Source organism: Fukomys damarensis, unplaced genomic scaffold (genome assembly GCF_012274545.1).
Source record: "Fukomys damarensis isolate Sample0158 unplaced genomic scaffold, DMR_v1.0_HiC HiC_scaffold_14, whole genome shotgun sequence".
Classification (NCBI taxonomy): Eukaryota; Metazoa; Chordata; class Mammalia; order Rodentia; family Bathyergidae; genus Fukomys; species Fukomys damarensis.
Genome location: NW_022900926.1, coordinates 55,428,830 through 55,448,961, shown reverse-complemented (window position 1 = coordinate 55,448,961; position 20,132 = coordinate 55,428,830). Strand labels below are relative to the sequence as shown.

Here is a 20,132-nt window from a genome sequence, read left to right as displayed (position 1 = left end):
GCCACTGCCTGCCTCACAAGCACAAGGTCCTGAGTTTGATCCCGGTACCAAAGAAAAAAAAAGAAAGAAAGAAAAGAAATGAAAAACTGGAACTTACTACTTAACATAACCAAAACATAGAATGGAAGTAGAGAGTACACCTTGGGGATAACTGGAACAAGAGCTGTGAACATTTCTGGGACCTGATTTTAGACATCAATATTAGAAATCCAAATAAATGGATAAAGCAAATAATCAGACGTATTGGGTAGATGATGCTCAAAATCTGTAAGCAATTCATTTTGAAATGCATTTAACAAAAAACAAATATGAGGTCGCACTGAAAAATATGGTGTATAAGTTTTTAAAAACTTATTAGTTAATTGCCATTAATTCCCCTCCAAATATGCCCTCTCACTTCAAACATACTTATCCCACTGTTCTTGGCATTTTCTGAAGCAGATCCAGAAGTCTTCTTTTTGAATCTCTTTAGTTCCACTGTCATGGCTGCCTCAATGCCCTCAATCAATTTGAACAATTTAGTCATGCAATGAGAGATCAAAGAGAATAAAATGGATGAAAACACATCATATTGTTTATCTAAGCTTGTCTTTCTGTTGGGTAGCACTTGGCCATACCATTCAACAGTTTTAAAAATTCACACTTTAAAGATGCTCAGGAAAGAGGGCTTCTTGAACTGCTTCAGAAAGTGGCAAAATGACAGGCGTGTAAAGTGACGGGGGAGTATTTTCAGGGAGAATGATAATTTGCCTTTTACTGTAATCTAAACATTTACTGTATATTTTGATTACCTCTTGTAAATAGATGGATGTTGCATAAATGGACAAGTGGATGGATAGTACAATGTTAAGAGGTAGAATTTTGGTGTGTGTACTGTAAATACCATTAAATTCTTTCAACTTTTCTGTATATTTGACACTTTCAGTAATAAAAACTTGGAGAAAAAAGTCAAGGCAGAACTTTATCATGTCTGTAGTGATTAGCTCTTTGGCAGGATTTTAGTCCCAGAATGAAGGTATAGTAATTAGATCTTACACTCCAGGAACAGGAGAGGATAAAAGCTATTCATTTTTCCACAATATATAACAAACTATTTCTTGAATTCTCACTGTACTAAAATCAAGGTGTTAGAAATCAAAGATAGACTTGCAGAATGATACCCCAAGTTGATTATTCTAGTGTGGGAATGCAAGAGGAATGATAGGTAAAATGCTATCAAATTCATTTAATCTGATATTTGGTTATTAGCACACTGCACATAAATTCACATGTCCTGATTTCTCACCTGGACAGCTGAATAGACAGGATCCTTTAGTGAAACAGAAAATGCACTGCACACAGAGGAAAAATCTTTGTGGTGGGTGACAAGTTTTTAACTTGTTTTCAGCATCTTAAATTTAGGCGTTTGAATTAAGGGAACATCTTAGTAGAGTTGTAAGAAGAGATTGAACATCATGATTATAAAAACAGTACTAGAAGCCAAGACCCTCATTAAGATCATCTAGAGAGAATGTTTACAGTGAGAAAATCTCTTATCTACTTACCAAATTGTCACAAATGTTATTAAATGTTAGTAAAACCTACGAATAAAAAGTGACAATATTTTCTAGGAGTTCAAAATAAAGTCTTGCCAAATACAATGACCTATTTTTAATCCCAAAGGTGTTTAACTTACTCCTCTACCGTATTTACTTGGCTGACTACTCCTTCATTGGAAAGTTCTCCTCCAGTGATATCTGTACTGCTATTGCCCCTTTCAGAACACCCCCCGAATACACACACACACACATGCACGCACCGTGGTAGGGACTGAATCCAGGACCTTGGTGCATGCTAGAGCTCTACTACAGAGCTGTATCTCCAGTCCCTTTTTCAATTTCGCATTGAGACTCAAAACTGAAATTTGTGGGCTGGGGATTTAGCTCAGTGGTTCTGTCGGCTGCCTCTTAAGCACAAGGACCCTCGTTCGATCCCCGGTACCAAAAAACAAAATTGGCATTTGCAAAACTCCTCCCTTGGCTATTAAATCCCTTCTAACCCCAATTTTTCCATTTGTTTCAGATCAAACTGACCAAAGTTTCACACTTAACACAAATTATGTCAAATTGTAAATACCTTATCCACATTATCTGTGTAAAATTTGTAACATCAAATATCAACTTCTGTTCTTGGGCTCTCAGCTTTCAGGGTGTTAACCTAGGTTGCACGCGCTCTTACAATGAGCTAACGTTTAGAATCCTTTAGAGTCGGGGACTAGCTCAAAGTAGCAGGCAAGGGCATCCGAAAACCACACTGGGGAAACATTCTGCAAGGCTTCTTAAAAGAAACAGCTCGATTTCGACTAAAACTGAAAATCTCAGCCACAAAAAAAAAGTACAGTGCAACAAACACTGCAAACCTTCCTTGCCCGTCTGCAGGCCGTTCAGAGAGTAAACGTGGGCACGACATATTTAGGAGGCAGAACCTCTGTTCGAGGTTTCATCTTTCCCGCTGTTCCTCAAATAACCACTCTAATAGTTTTCCGGCGAGCTTCGCGCCACTTCCGTCGCGCATTTTAAATGCGCCATCGCATCGGATCTCGCGGTATCATCCGGTAGGGGAGAACCTTTAACAAAGGTCTAGTGAAGTTTGTCCGACAGGTCCAAGAACCAGCATTTTACACTCCTCCACCCCCACCCCCAACTTATCCTTACTTTCTCTTTCCAAATCGCAAAATTCTCCCCTCCTCTCCCCAGCTCGCTGCCCTCTTCTTGGTTCTGAGTTCAGAACGGAACCGGAAGTGTGGTGGGCGGAGCCCGGCAGCGGAAAACCCTGCGGAGCTGGAGCCGGGACGCTTCTGTGGCTGCTGTCCCGTCCATCGCCACGGTTCGTCGGGTGTCTGGCCTGCACGGCTCCAGGCTGAAGGTCGGCCCGAAGGCGGGTGAGCGCGGGTCTCACCCGGATTGTCTGGGCGGCACTGTCCCCGGGCCCCCCGGGCGCCGCGAGGGATCATGTCTACAGCCTCCGCCGCCTCCTCCTCCTCCTCGTCTTCGGCCAGTGAGATGATGGAAGCCCCTTCCCAGGTCCTTAACTTTGAAGAAATCGATTACAAGGAGATCGAGGTGGAAGAGGTGAGCGCGGCACGGCACCGAGTTGGCTGTCCCGATCTGCCCCGAGCCTACGTCAGGTGCGGGCTCAGAAGTTGCCTTCCTGACCACTGTAGTTCGCGAGGTCCAAACGGGTAGCTCCACAGCCCCTCTGAGATAGGGTTTGGGGAGGACTCGAACTCAAGAGCCATCTTTTACCCTAACTTTGGCACTCCTAGTGAGTTTGGTTGAAATTGATACTTTAGTGCCTGAATTTGGTCCACCTCAAACAGAAGAATGACCTGGTGAAGCAGTGTGGTCTCGTTATTTGTAAATAGTAAACTCATCAAAGACTGCCTGTGCCGAAGTTTCAGTTCGCTGGACATGGTGTTCTTAAGGACCTAAGATTTTATTATGTTTGAGTTCTAGTACAGTATGTATAGACACTCAAAAAACGCTTGTTAAATAAGTAATCAAATGTGACATGTTTTCCTTAGTACTGAATGGTCCTCGGTCTCTGATACCATAGGGCAATATTGTTAATATTAAGTGTTCTGCTTGCATTCGGGCTGATTTAGTTGAATTTCATCGTTAGTAATGTAGACTGGTGTATGATGAAAAGGTGTTAAGCGTATTCTGAAAAGATGGTTACAATGACCATCAGAATTTAACACCAGACCAGAAATCGCTGTTAGAAAACCCGAGCCTGATCCTTTTAGTACTTCTTTTCAAGTCATTACAAAACATTTTTATAATTAATTTTATTGATACATTTTAGGTATACAGTATAATGACGTTTATCATTGGAAATTTGTACCTTTACATAATTTATCTTGGTTCTTATTTTTCCCCATTCCCCTCCCTCTCTTCACCCCCTCCACCCTACCTATCTATATATTATGGTTTTCAGGATCTTACAACTTAGAAAGGTTGTATGTGTATCACATATATATATTTTTTTAATTAGGAAGGTATTACTTTCCCACAGTAAGTTAAGCACTTTGTGTTACCTATACCATAATGCTGTAGGTCCTAGTGAAATATAATAGACTCTGAGTTATCTTTACTTTAAAAATCTAAAATTGCTTTGTAGTAGCAATAAGTTTAGAGAGGTAACTTTATTAACATTCAGTGAATACATTTTTCCTGTTCACATCTTGGAAGAATAATGCATTACAGAATCATATATATTTATCACATAAAGTAACTTCAGAAAACATCTTGTTCATTGAGAACATTCTCATCTGATGTGATATGTAGTGGGAAGACCAAGATTTGGGGTGTTATTGGTGGTTCATTCTATCAAATATACCACTTATTAGCACTTATTTGGATACAAGTGTTCTGATCCCTTTTAGCATGCATTTTCTTAACTATAAAATAGGGATAATAATTTTCTGTTTTATTTTATCAGTATAACAGACCCAATTAAATAGTACATGCAAAATACTCAACAGTGCCTGTATATTTTATCTAGCAAACTTAGTTCCAAAGAAGAAAGAACGGTGACCTGCTTTAAGGTCAAGTAGCTAAAAGAAGACCTGTATTTTGAAGAGGAGAAAAAATTCTGGTACCCCCCCCCCATGGGGGCTATGATAAATTCCTTTTTCAGAAGCAGATAGTTGATCCAGCCTTCATGGCTAACATTCTTTTTTAGGAATAAAAATTCAGTGAGTCAGTATACAAGAATTGCAGTTTTTAAATAAGCATTTACGTCTTCTCTGTGGTGCACTGCTATGCTTGTAGACTACAAATTGTTATATAATCATAACTTGTATTTCATGGTCTACCAGATGTTTTCACAAACTTCATATTTTTCTTACAGCCTTAGTTTTTGTGCATGACTTTCTAAAGCTTTTTACATTCATGGAAAAATGTGTTACTAAGGAAACATTTATCAATTTGATGCTCTTCCCGTAAAGCCATTTCATTTGTGGTTAGATTCTTATGCTTAAAGCCCTTCTTTCAGTTATGTATGAATCATTTGAAATGGAGAGTATAATGAAAACATTTCTAAAAAGTCATTTTTTGTTTTTAGATGGAATTTTCTGTTATTAGGCAGTCATTTAGGGGTTTTTTTTTTAATTGTTGCTCTTTTACATTTTTTAGTACCCAGTTTCGCATTAAAGATTTAGTCCCTTCTGATGTTGAAACCATTTCATAATTTTTTATTGTGTTCTTTATTTGTGCACATTAAATCAGTATTACATAACCCCTCTGTGGTGCACCAAAGGAAGGCACTGAATAACTATTTCAACTTAGATTCCACTTCTAGGTTAAATCGTGAATAGGAAAATTGGATGATGACCAAAACCAAAACTATTTTATATTAACATATGTCTTGGTCACTTTCTCGTCTCCAACCTAGGCACAGTACAGGATACCCACAACTTAAAGGAGGAAAAGTTTATTTTGGCTGACAGTTCAGTCCATGGTCACCTGGCTCAAACACAAAAATGGCATGGTGGAAGACTCTGCCACAGAGGAAAGCTGCTTATGTCATGGTAGCCAGGAAGCAGAGAGAGCAGGGAGGAGCCAGAAAGGGAGATACATCCTTATGGGTCACCCCAGGGACCTTCCATTGTCCCACCTCCTAACAGCAAGTCAGCTATAACACCCCTGGTGATCAAGTACTTTCCCAAAGCGCTGCCCCTGAGCTCTTGAGAGTTTTGGGGGTCATTCTTGATCTAAACTATAACAAGTATAGTACTTTTAAATTTTAAAAATCATATTTGATGTTTCTCAAATAACATAATTAAATCAACATCATATCAATATAATTTTAACTATGCAAAATAAAAGTTCCTTCCACAAACCAGATATTTAGTAGATAATTTTTCTGAGATATCAGGTGCTTTTAAACATTTCATTTTTAATATTGTGGCTCAATAATATGTTTGGCACTTTTAAAACTTAATTCTGCTATTAAGTTACATAAGTTGTCAGCCTTAGAAGTCCATCTGTATATTTTTTGTTTTAAGTCATTAAATTTTTACCTTCCTGGATTTGAGTGTAGATCATGTTAGAGTAAGTTGTAAACTGTGTACATTGAGGGAGAAGTGCAAGAAGTGGTAAGAACAGAGTGATGTGGTAAAAACTACTAGGCTGGACATTTAGAAAATTGAGAGGCTGTCCTGCTTCTCATAATTTATGTCTTTGAACGAGTCTTCTTTTGGAGGCCTGTGACTTCCCTTATAAAATGAGGGATTGAATAAAATCTTTTATGACTCCTCCGGTTTGAAAATGAAAACATATTTGTTGTTTCCAATATTTATGCTGTTGCCACAGTAAGCTTAGGAGTTCTTTAAGGACAGTGATCATGATGTGATCTCTTGTGGAATTTAGTTGGTGACCAACTAATTTTGGGTAGGCAGGGTAAATGGTACCCCTATTTTACAGATAATAACAAGTAGTCATAGCACTTGATATGCCAGAAGCCACAAGTAAATGGTAGAGCTGGAGATTAAATATGAGATTTCTTGTTCATGAGTCACTTAACTCTTTCCACTGCATTTACATTGTCATTTCTTTCTGAAGCACTCTATAATGAAATCTTACTCTGGGAATGAGGATACAAAATACTGAATTCCTCTATTGTAGTTGGTCCTGAGCATTTAACAAACATTGTCTGTGCATTATACTGCTAAATTTCTTTGGAAGGTATAGGAGAATCCTAGGATTTTCTCTAAAAATAGGTGACTTATTATAGGACTACAATAAACAGAACAGTTGATTACATTTTCAGAACCATGAATTTAAAACTGAATATAGTCTGTGTTGAGCACATAATTTGAAGTTGAGTTAATCATAATCCATGGAAAAGAAACAAGTTTTTTACTAGGTTTTGAATAAAGTGACCATCCTGGATTGGAAAAGTCACCAGGATGAATTGTCCATATTTATTGCTGTCCCTAGAGGGCTTTTCCCTCAGAACTTTACATGGCTAACTCTTCATCAAGTCAAGTCTCACTTAAGATATCCCTTCCTCAGAGCATCTTTCCCTCAGCAACCGAAAACTGTCATTTTTGTTATCCTTTGTGGCACTTACTAGTAAATGAAATTGTGTGTCTTCCTCAGCAAAATACTGCATAAGGTGTCCTATCCACACCCCAATGCCTAGCAAGCCCAAGTTCTCTATAATTACTTGGTGAATGAACAGATTAAATTATCACAGCATAACTATGAAAATTAAATGCTCATCTTATATTACATGTAATAAAACAAGGGTTAAGTTATGTGACTTGGCCATGTCAACGTTTACGCTAGAAGTGAGGTCTGATTCTTATTTCAGTGTTGGTTCCATTACACTTAGCAAACACTCTTGTTTAACAGAGGTAAAACATTTTGTCCAGAGCCAGGTACTGTGAGTAAGCCAATCATTGATGAATCTTTACTGAAGAACTAAAAAGACCCTATTTACAGTGATTGCTTCAGAAAAAAGAGACCCAAAATATTGAATGCAGCTCTAGTATATGAGCAAGCATATTAAACTTGTATAATCACTAGGACATTAACATATATTCATTAAAGAGATTCACAAGGCTTTGTTTGAAAGCTGAAGTAAAGTAGGAAGAGGAAATGTAGAACTTTAGTATGTATTTTCTTGTTAATTTAGCTTATAAATATATGAAATATATGAATATTAATATATGAAATATATGAATCATCACTGATATTAGAGAAAAACCTAAATTTTAGTGGTGTGCATAAACTGAGTCTGTAGATTTGTTAGTCACTATTTAATTATGGATACCCAAAATAATGACACACTAAGTCTTTCCATATGAAACTTAGTGACCATTGATTTCAGCAGAAATTTAGAATGGCTATTACAGTAAAGAGGTCGTTCCAGAGATTTTTTTTTTTTTATTCTCTATGTGTACATTAAAAGATAATCTGAGCATATTATCTAAAGGAATGGCCTATTAAGTGGGTAAAATGTTTTATGGCAGGCTTTAGAAAACTGCATAAAAAATTCAGAAAGAATAATCAAAGCTTTATTTTTCATATCAAGTCTGTCTTGTCAGCAGATGGCAGTTCTACTCTGCCACAGTTTATTAATAGATACTGAAGTTCTGAAATAGTTGGAGGCCCCAAGCCCTAACTAATAAATGGAAGATCTATGCTTGTTCTGTCATGTTCCCATTTTCTAGCCATAATGGTGGCAGCATAGCCAAGGGTCCATTCACATAGTCCGCAGAACAGGGCCAAACCAAACTGACAGCTATAGTCACTGAACTAAAAATAACATGAACTGGGGACAATAAAGATGAACTGTTTCGTAGTAAATCAAGAGCACACAGGCATACATCCTATTCCATTTAGTTCAGTTTATGTGTTTGGTTGTTATCTTAATCTGACTTGCTTGAAAAAATGGAGTAATCTTTTACTGTACAGAATTTAGTTTTTAATAAAATCAATATTTTAATAAAACAAAAAATTCTGGTTTGGGTTTTTGTGCTCTTCTACAATAATTGCATGAGAATATTTATATACTACCTCATAGTCTTCTGTAATATTTTTATTAAACTAAAGTCAGCTGTTTTAATGAGACTAAATTGTAGACCCCAAACCAAGAGAACTAAACTACAATATCTTAAGAGAGTTAATATAAAATGTTGTTTAGAAAACATTAATTGAGAAGGAAATATTTCTAAATTGACTTAAAACTGTTCTTTTGACATTCCTCTCTTCTTTATTTGCAGATGAGGAATATGAAATATTTGTAGCTTCTCTGATTTGAATGAATGTACCTGATGGAGGAGATACTTGTAACTTGGATATGTTGTCTTTTTTACATACTTGATAAAGTCTTTGGGGGAAAGAGCCATTCAAAATAGTTAACATCACAGAAACTTACATTATTCAGATATAAATACAATTCAAAAAGCATATTTGATTTATAATCTTGAATTTGAAATTTGTTAGTTATATAGTATGTTATATATATATTTTTTTCAATATTTTGTAATTTGAGTATTAGGTTTTTCATTGTTTACTCTGTTGCTAGTATGTCTCAATGGTAGCCATCTGTGCCATGCTGTTTTACTAATCAACCATATGTCCAAAAAATTGGGTTGTTTGTAACATGAACTTACTCCTTCTCTAAAAAAGGGCATAATTTCCTTATGTTTTTAAGTTTTGGTTTCATAGCCCAAATATACTCATTCCTCTGAATCTCATCATCTTTGCTATCTTATAGTCTAAATTAATACAGTAAGTCAATTTGTTATGAAATTTGTTATGGGTATTCAAAACATTTTCATTTTCTTACTTGGGTGGCTGAGGCAGGTGGGTCACAAGTAGAAAGCCTTTCTGGGCGACTTAGGAAGAGCTTATCTCAATTTAAAAAGTGCTGGAAGGGCTGGGGTTTTAGCTCACTGGCAAGCACAAAGTCCTGAGTTTGATCCCCATTACCAAAAAAAAAAACAAACAGTCAAACAAAAGTGCTGGGAATGTTGCTCAGTAGTCGAGCATTCACCTGACCAGTGCTCAAATCCCAATACTGGGGCAGGAGGCATTTTCTTTAAAATGCAAAATTTTTAAAACTTTGTATACTGTCAATATTTTCCCTCATCAGCAGAGTGTTCTTTTTTGTACTGTCAGTCTGAGAGAGCTAGGGTGTAGACAGTAACTGACTTTCTTAACCAATGAGTTCTATTATAACAATGGTCTCCACATTTTTATCTGATTATGTCAGATTGATTGATTGATTGATTGATTAGATTTTTTTCTTTTGTTTATTTTATGGGGGTGTTTTGCTATGAGACAGGGTTTTGCTGTGTAGTCCAGGATGGCCTTGAACTCACTGTGAAGCTCAGGTTGACCTCGAACTTGTTAGTCCTTCTGCCTCAGCCTCCTGAGTGCACCACCATGCCCACATGGGAAATCATTTTTTGATGCACAAAAATTTAATTCTTTCACCATTGACTTTGTCCTTGTAACCTTACTCCTTTGAAATCAGAACAATTCTTTCGTGTGTTACAGTTTATATGTGTAGTCTTGCACATCTTTCCTTCATTATCATTTTAGATTTTATTTCACTGCGCATGTAAAGTATCTTGTGGCTTTAATGAGAGTGGAACTTCTTGAGGCCATGGGCTCTCATCTTACATGAACATCTCTTTTATATTTCAGGATATTCTGGAAAATTACCTTCTCAGGCAAAGGAGAAAAGTTAGCATATCCTCTCTTACCCATACAGTATTTTGTTCCCATGGTTTTAAGTTAAAGACTCAGTCAGCTATGATCTTATCGTAAGGTGTCATTTGTGGATCACAAATAGTCATGTAAGCCCAAGACAGTTTTTTGGACAAATAATCCAGAAATGTTCATAATGTTTGGAATCCCTTCATGAACATTTTTGAGATTGTGAAACAGCAGAGTCCTCCTAAGTACCAGTTGCTGTGATATATTTGTAAATACATGGTTAAGAATACACTGTTACTTCATAATCATTTGTTCATACTTAATTATGATATCAACAGGTAAGCTGGTCTCTATGCCTATCTTCTTAATGTGGCCATAAAATTAAAAAAAAATAATTTAGATGTTTGCTGTTCATCTTAGTTTATTGTGAGAGAAATAAGTACTGTAGCACTTTATGCTGACGCATACCTAACTCTGAACATTAATTATTCTATTGTATTTAGGGAAATGCCTGGTTTTAACTTAGGAACCCTGTAGATATTCACTAATAAGAACAAAGGAAGATGTACATAAGCATCTCTGTTTTGCTATTGAAAAAACAGAAGCTCACAGACATTAACTTGTCCAGCATTAATAGCTGGCGTGTAAATAGAGACTGCAAATTCAAGTTTGGTTCTAGAGCCTGGAGTCCTCTTTGCATTATTCTAGTGATGCCAGGTAGCCAATACTCATTCATAGAGAAGTAAGTGGATAGCAAGTGTAAATGACTGATTATTCCTTTCTCTTTTGAGAGGTGTGGAGAAGAGCAAGAGCCTAAATGTCAGAAGGACCCAGAGTGCCTAGGGCTAGTAAGCATAACCGAAAAAGTCACCAAAGGAAAGACTAGCCACCAGAGATGGTCTCTTTTGCTTTCTGGCTTAGAGTTAGTCCTTTCCTTTAGCCAGTGACAGAAGCTGCTGGTCATTACATTATAGATCCTGGCCTCTCGAATGCTTTTGACCACGTGTTCTTGGATGAGTTGCAGTGTTCTGACTCCAATTGTTTATATTTTAGAACAGAGGATTAAATATATTAAATGAAAAACATAAAATAATACCTGGCACATGTTAAACATTCAATAAATGTTAACCATTTGGTTGACTTTATTTACTGAGCAATATGATAAATGACCGAGAAGTACAATTTGAACCATAGCTGGAGTGCCAATATATCCCAAATTACAACTGTTCTAATATAGTCATTATTAGTTCCACCTTTTTACTCTACATAGTGTCCTGATGAAGGTAATAAATCCTTTGATCATACTAATGATAGTCAGCTTTGTTATAGTCAACATAGAAAAGTTTTGTGCCAGGTTTGTGTAAGTTTATCTAAAGTAATGTATCCTCCAAGGGGAGGCAGAACTGCTTTCTCATGTATGTAAGGGCATTGTATGTGTTACAGATTAGGATCACTAACATCCTGGTATTAGACTGCCTCACTTTAAACTCTACATTTCCCATTTGCTAGCCATGAACCCTTGGAAAAGTTGGTTTGCTTGTTGAAAAATAGGTGCTTTGTTTGTAAATTGAGGACCGCTGTAGTGCCTGCCTTCTAAGGCTTTAAATGGGGTACTATACAAAGCACGTGCCTTTTCACCCACTGTGTAGAAAATACATTATAAATATGGTATAGGGAGATAGGTTTTTTGCTTAGAGAAAAGGCCTTAACACGGTGTTTTTGGAAGCTGAGAGTTTGAAGTAATTGTACTTAACAAAAGTCCTTTACAATGATAATATCTAATGATTTTGTTCTAACACGTATCAAACATTAATTTCTGTTTTTATGCTGTTATTTCATAGTATGGAAAATTTCAAACATTTATAAAAATATAACAGCACAGCAAAACAATGAACCCTTGTGATACCCATTACCTTCAACAATAATATATGATTGATCTTTAGTTTTATAATTTTTTAAAATGATGTTGTATTTTATGTATGATACAGTTCACTCATTTGAAGTATGCAATTCATTGACTTTTGTAAATCTACCTAGTTGTCATCCATCATGATAAAACCATTGAACATTCCATAACCTTGGCTGGATAGATGCTACCAATTTGTTAATGCCAGTTTTTCCCCCTCAGCACTATGCAACTACTGATCTACTTTCTATCACTGTAGATTTTTCTTTTCTGGATATTTGATAGAAATGGAATCTTATCAACTTGATCTCTAATGTCATTTATTTTACTTAGCATAACATTGTTGAGGTTGTCATGTTGCTGTATGTTTCAGTACTTTGTGGTTTTTGCTGAATAGTATTCCATTGTATAGGTAATTCCATTCTGTGTTCTTCACCATGAGCAATCTTGTTTCATCTGTATTTTTATCTTTCCCCATTTCTTCTGCCTCTACAGTTATTTCAGAGGTAGCTTAAAACATATTTTGTATGTTCCTGCCCTTTATTTTTACTTTTCTAAACTATCTTTCTACTCTTCTTACCCATGTTAATTTTTTCCTGAAATTAATAAATTGCTTTACTTTGTTTATGCTTTTATTTATCTTTTTTTATTTTGGCTTTATTTGAGAATGAAGGAATGTGTAGACCATAATTTTTCAAAGATTGAAACTTCATTTCATTAACTTGTACTTCAGTGAAAATTCTTGGCTCATGAGACAGGTTTCCAACACTGTGACAGAATACCTAAGATAAACAGCTTCACGGAAGAAAGGTTTATTTTGGCTCGTAACTTTGGAGATTTCAGTCCACGGTTGCTTGACCCTTGTAGGCCTGTGGCAGGGCACACCATGGCAAGGAATGTGTGATGGAAGTCTTTCTCTTCATGGCCACAGGGAAGCAAAGGGGAGGGAGAAGGGGAGTAATTTCCCCTTCAGGGACAACCTTCAATGACCTAACCTCCTCCTCCTAGTCCCATTTTGCAAAGATTCCACCACTTTCTGATAGTGCCATAACTGGGTACCAAGATTTCAATACATGAGCCTTTGGAGGACATTTAAGATCTAAACTAAACTGTTACTAGTGGCAAATCCAGATATTGATTACAGTATTTCTAAATTTTCTATAAGACTTAAATATCAGCTTCAATGTTATATGTTGGACTGAATCTACTTGCTTCTGATTCATGTGGATTTTTCTTTAAACAGGTTGTTGGAAGAGGAGCCTTTGGAGTTGTTTGCAAAGCAAAGTGGAGAGCGAAAGATGTTGCTATTAAGCAAATAGAAAGTGAATCTGAGAGGAAAGCTTTTATTGTAGAGGTAAGTTGAGATTTTTTTTTCTGTAATTCTTCACCTGAGATGCTCTGATTTTAATACTGTGAAAGAAATAGTTTCTCAGTCGCCATTTCTGTATATACATGGCATCAGCAATTTGTTTAAACCAAGGTGCTATAAGAACATTTTGTCATTCATACTTTCAATTCTAATTTAAAACTAGGGAGAAACATTTTCCTATGAATGAATCTATTTTCTCGTTCTTTATGGCTGAGTAATATTCCATTTTATAGAAAAACCACAACTTCTTTATCCAGTTTCCAACGGATGGGCAAATAGGCTGTTTCCAAGATTTAGCTGTTACAAACTGTGCCGCTATAAACATGGGTATACATACTTCTCTGTGATATGATTCTTTTAGTTCTCTTGGAAAGATACCCAGCAGAGGGATGGCTGGATCAAATGGAACCTCCAGTCCAAGCTCTGTGAGGTATCTCCATATTGATTTCCATAGTGGTTGCACTAGTCTGCACTCCCACCAACAATGGAGGAGGGTTCCTTTCTCCCCACAACCCCGCCAACATTTGTTATTGTGTGATTTCTTGATAGCAGCCATTCTTTGTGGGGTGAGGTGGAACCTCAGTGTTGTTTTCATCTGCATCTCTCGAATGACCAGTGATGTGGAACATTTTTTCATATATTTTCTTGCTACTTTTACTTCTTTGTCTGAGAAATGTCTGTTCATTTAGGATGCCCATTTTTGAATTGGGTCTTTATATTTGTGGGGGCTGATTGTTTTTGAGTTCTTTATATATTCTAGATAATAGTCCTTTGAGGAGCAGCTGGTAAAAATTTTTTCCCTCATTGTAGGTTGTCTCTTAGTTCTGCTGATGGTTTCTTTTGCAGTACAGAAGCTTTTTAATAAGGTGGAATCTCAGTGAAGATATACTCCTAAGTGGAATAAATAAGTCACACATGTGTAAATACCGAATAGTTTCCCTGGTGTGAATAATCTGCAACAATGCATAAGATTCTAATAAGATTACTGACATTTAGAAATGGAAAGGAAGGAGCTAAAGGTGTAGGGAAGGTGGGATGGGTAGGGGAAGAGTAAAAAGGGAAAAGAAAAAAATGTGAGAGAATGAAAAGATGAAAATAAAGTGTTTGTAGAAGGGGAGGGGAGGAGGGGGTGAAGGGAGGGCAGAGGTAAGGAGAAAAAATGAGAATCAAGACTTGTCATGTAGAGGTACAAGATCCCAACAATGAATGTAACTGTACTGTATCCCTAAAATGTACCAATAAACTCAATTAAAGCTGAAAAAAAAAAACTAGGGAGAAACAGATTTACTTTATAAATGAATTCATTCATGAATTATTATGTAGTCTCAGCCATGGAACTCAAATCTATTTCAAGGCATAACCTCTGAATTTTGAAATAGAAAAGTCATATTTTCATACTATCTAAAATTAAGATGGGGAATTTTATGCATACATTTTTTCCCCCAACAGGAGATTTTATTAGGGGAGGCAAGTCAGGGAGAGAGAAAAGGGAAGAGAGGGAAGGAAGAGAGGGGTGGGGGAGGAAGAACTATGCTTACATTTTTAGTAGAATTTTTTTTTTAGAAATTCACATGACATTAAGAAAAAATAATTTCAAATTTGGTTTAACCTTAGCATGAATATTTATAGTTCTGTTCTTCCACAGATAGGATGTTGAAGGATAATTCATTTATGAGATTATTGTGTTATCTGATTTATTCCTTATTTTATTAACTTTATGTTACTCTATTTAGACCAAAATTTTTTATCAAATCAACATTTTTTATCACTTTTAACTTATTGGCTTAACTTCTCTCTTATAAATCTCCTAAATTTATATATTTTCTTTTAATCATATACAGTACTTGGTATTTTTAATATATAACAAATGAGAACTTAATTGTGTTATGGTGAAGTAATTTGAAGTAGCTGCAAGGAGAAATATTGATGAATGGTTTAATGTCATCAAGAAGAAAGATGATCTTTAATTACATGTTCTAGCAGTCTGAACTTAGCCTTGCTTTAGTCATGATTTTTGTTTATGATTAGATAAGATCATTGATTATATACTGTTGTGTCAGCGGTTTCATACAGCTGAGGGGAATAGCATGTTTTAAATGCTAGGATTCGGGAGTCAGTTTAAAGAAGAAAGGATTCTTTAAACTTCTTAGTGAAGAAACTTCAGTTCCCTATACTTCCCCTCGTCTAATTTTCTGCATCCCAGAGGCAACTACTTATTTTTCCATTGGCATTTGGTGTCCCCTAATCCAGGTGCTGTTTTGTAACACCTTCTCTGAAGGAGTACTACAACCTCTAATCTGCTGAGGAAGCGCTGAGTTAGTCACTGGGCTATTTGAAGTCAGAGAAAGGCTCTTTGGGGCTTCCAACCAACCATTTGCTGCTACACCTATTCATTAGATACCTCATGCTACCACTCATCTCTTGGAAGTTTTGAGATAAATCTGGTTACTTTTCATTTTTCCCATTGCCAGTTTATAATTCATCTCTTTTGGGTCTACACTGTCAGTTATTATTACGCATTAGCTTTTCCAACTTCCAGAAATGTGTATTCTTTTCTCATTTCACATTCTTTGCATTTTGTGGGGTTCATACTTAAAAACAACAACAACAAAAAAACTTTACTATTTTATTAAGATTTAAGGAGGAAGCAGAAATAAATGCTTGAATAATTTGCTATCTGAAGCTTCATGTTGAATCTTAACAAGATGAAATACAGTGAATGTATTTGTATATATGTGATTATAGTAATTAGTAGTATTTTCAGTTAAGATAAAAAATTCATAAATGTTGGTTATAAAGAGAAATTTTCTGTAGCATATAGTAAAGGGGCGGACTTAATATGAACCAGCAGCATAATGTAGGTAAAAAGAAGTGGAAGAAGAGACCAAAAAAAAGACATCAAGAATCAACTTTTTTCAGGGAGGTACATTAGTAGAAGTCTGAAATGGCGAAAAAGAGAAATGAGTACAGCCAAACCACTCACTGACCTCATTGTGAATTATTGGATCCGATTAAAACTGGAAGTAAGACCAGCCAGGAGAAGGCTACAGTAATTACTACAGCAGTTCAGGTTAGAATTACTAGGGCAGTGGGAACAGCAAGGAGGAAATTATTTCAGATAGAAAATGGAATTGGAGCCAAGTATGTAGAAAGTATACATTTTAAGTCAGATAGTCCAATAAAGTTCAAGCCCTAGCTGTAGGATTTTTCACAGCTCATTTAATTCTCTCTGAATTTTAACCTTAAGGTCTCATCTTTAAAATGAAAATGATAATACCTATCCTGCAGAACTGTGATAATTATCTGTAAAGTAAAACAATGAGTAGACTAGTCAGCTGTAGCTGTACAGATGATGATGACAAAAGGAACATGGTCCTTGGCTGAGCTACATCAGCTCAGTGCTGTCCTTGGGGTTATGTGTTAACATTGCTTAGTGGTTAGTTTCATCTCTTATTGTGCCTTGTTAATAGCTCCTGTTACAGCACTTTTCATGTTGCTTTAATTTTTTGTTTACATGTTTGTTTTCAGAACTAAATAGCTGGAGGAAAGGGATTCTGTGCTGTTCTAGGTAGGCACTTGGTATTTCTAGGGCCTGTGATCACACTGCTTACTACATGGTAAGCAATAATTGTTGAAGGATTCAAATAGTTTGTAGGACCTTAAGATTTTTAGCAGTGTTATGAAATCAGCACCTCAAAAATTACTTTAAAATTAAGCATCCCTAATTTGTTACAGCTTCGACAGTTATCCCGTGTGAACCATCCTAATATTGTAAAGTTGTATGGAGCCTGCTTGAATCCAGTAAGTCTGTAACTTTTTTGTTGTGGTCTGGCAGATTATATAGTTTATGAAGCTATTTTGATCTACTATCTGAGATAGATTTCTTAAAAAACAATTGTATTTTATACATTTAATTTGTTTCTAGTCTTTTAGCAAAATAGTATATTGGAGGGATTGTTTTTTTGGCTGGTCTTATCCAATAAACTTACCTTCTTATAAGGCTTTGATAACTTTTGAGAGCATCTACTTATCACCACTAGAGAAAGTTCCCTAAAATCTTGTGATTGTATTTAATATATATATAATTTTACTCTTAGTACTCCTAGAAGACAAGATCTTAGGTCCTACATACCTGTCTTTGTTGTTTTGTTTTTAATTTTTTTTTCCTGTAGTGCCTTTTTACCTAGTAGAGGCCAAAAGAATAGTTTTAATGATGCCTCTTTAAAATTGAGAGATTAAATTATCTCTCTGGTACCCTAAATTGCCATAGCTTCAGTTAATTCTTCTAGCATACATTTCTTTCAGGTGTGTCTTGTGATGGAATATGCTGAAGGTGGCTCTTTATATAATGGTGAGTATCATTACAGCTGTCTTTGTGTAGTACATTAAAATAATTTGTAAGCTTTTAATATAAATTGTAGGTAACTTAATGTCTTTCACAGTTTACCATCAAAGTTCCAAAAGAAATTTTTAAAGGTGCTAAAGATTAAAATTAAAACATGATGTTACATTAGTATATGAAATTTAAAAGTCTTACCAGTTTTTTTAATTGATAATATTTTGTTGTATTAAAAACATTTAAAGTAAAATTTACTTTTTATAATAGATTTTTAAATATCTTCAGATGTTTTTTCTTTGTGCCTGCTTATAGCTTTGAGCCTCCTCACTTTAGAACTAATCATCCCTGTTACTTTCTTACCAATCACTGCTTACTTTTCCCAAAAAAATTGTGAAAACTCAATTCACAGATCATTTTAATTGTAACAGTAAAGTTTTGTGTACCACATATTACCTTTGGAACAGATTTTTCACCCTAAAATATCATCCATACACATAAGTATCATCTACTTTAATAACAGTTTTATATATAATTACATTTATTTTTAAATTAATGTTTTATGTGTACATTAACTTAGTACCCATATGTTCCTTATTGTTGTGGATGCCTAATACTCCATTGTTTTAATGGGTTAAACTACTAGTTTTATCTAGTGCTACAGTTGTAGCCTCTTGTTTCACCCATCTTGTTTCTATGCTATCACTCTGTCTCATATAGTAGTGTGAATAAGATGCTTATAATTTATATTACTTTGTGGAAAACTATCAATTTGAAAAAGTGTGACATTACATATTTTTACTTTAATGTATGAATAACATTTAGTAGATACTTTTAAATGTTAAATACTTAGATGACAATTATCTACTCAAAATCACTAGATATTTCAATCTTGTTTATTTAAAAAACAGAAGCAGAACTAATGGAAATATGTAAAAAAAAAAAAATACCCATTCATGTTGCATTAGTGTTTGCATCTACATTGTGTCTTTTGTTATATGCAATAAAATTCTTTTTAGTTTGTGCCTTTCTTTTACAGTGCTGCACGGTGCCGAACCATTGCCATACTACACTGCTGCCCACGCAATGAGTTGGTGTTTACAGTGTTCCCAAGGAGTGGCTTATCTACACAGCATGCAACCCAAAGCTCTAATTCACAGGGACCTGAAACCACCAAAGTAAGTTTGGATATCGTGACACCCAGCCTTCCTCCCTCTCATCCTCTGTCTACATCCACCCGCCTAATTCAAGGCAATTATTACCCATGAAATAATTGGCTTATTCAAGAATATTTTTTATTTACCTTCATCATTTAATTATTTATCTGAGTTTACATTTTAGAATATTGTTTTCAGGAGATTTATATTTTTACTAACTCCTGCTTTAGGTTATCATACTTTTAGAATGTTAACCTGTAGCACTTTGTACCTGCAGTATGTAATCTTGCTACTGGAAAGTTAATTTTTTGAGGGCAAAATAAGTCTTACTTATACTGAAGCCTAACAACTAGCACAATATGCATACATGACAGATATACTACAAAACTCTATAGAGTGATATTACTTGTCTTTTATGGAAAAGCAAAAAGCTATGGCTGGCATGTGAATAAAACTGAAAATATTCCAGATTTCTCCATATGGAGAATCCTATGAGTCAAAAGAACTTTAAAATTCCTTTAAAAGCTGAAACTAGGACCTGGGGATGTAGCTCAGTATAGTCTGGTATACTTTAGACCTGGGTTCAATCCCTGCTTACGAAGGAAGAGGGGGACGCTAAAACTTTTGAATTTTTTGTTTGTAGGGGTATTCAATTTAAAAAGGAAACACGAGAAATGTATTTTCCTTTTTTTTTCTTCTTTATTCACATATGAAGGCAGTAAAAAAAAAGCTTTCGCATATCTTCTTCCCTCTACTATCACATCAGTCTTCAGATAAGAGGTTTCTCACTCACAAAGTAATAGTATAGTTGTAAATTATTCCATTCTCTTGTATTGGTTTAAAGTATCCTTTCTGGATCTAACTCACTCACATATCTAATCTCATGCATTCCACCTCGGTTTCAAATCTTGGAATCATTAGTAGTAGTAATGTATCTTTTTCACCTCCCAGGCTTAAAATTATTTCTGTTTTCACAGATCTCTGGTAAAATAATGTTTAAGCTCTAGATTCATGGCATTTTTATTTTTGTCTTAAGTACCTGCTTTGGCTTGTGAAGAAGAAATCATTTAGCTCTTTGTTTCCAGTTTGTAGGTATTTGGTCCTCCTTTCTCCTCTATATTAACACATAGCTCAATTCTTAAAACAGTTT

General features: G+C 35.4%; 1 protein-coding gene across 5 annotated transcripts in view; it reads left to right on the top strand.

Moving 5' to 3' along the window:
- Window positions 1-2,568: 2,568 nt before the first annotated feature.
- The window catches only part of Map3k7 (mitogen-activated protein kinase kinase kinase 7), a 62,567-nt gene continuing 45,003 nt past the window's right edge, over window positions 2,569-20,132 (top strand). For 3 of the 5 annotated variants that reach the window (XR_782022.3, XR_782023.3, XM_010633225.3), the window contains exons 1-5: window positions 2,569-3,110; window positions 13,364-13,474; window positions 17,225-17,290; window positions 17,795-17,840; window positions 18,865-19,003. Coding sequence is in view for 3 of the 5 variants with exons in the window: in XM_010633225.3 (XP_010631527.1) it covers window positions 2,991-3,110; window positions 13,364-13,474; window positions 17,225-17,290; window positions 17,795-17,840; window positions 18,865-19,003 (482 nt within the window). In the remaining 2 variants the exon portion in view is untranslated. Of the gene's footprint in view, window positions 3,111-13,363; window positions 13,475-17,224; window positions 17,291-17,778; window positions 17,841-18,864; window positions 19,004-20,132 lie in introns of those variants that run through there. The other 2 variants (XM_010633227.3, XM_010633228.3) reach the window with 2 other exon arrangements.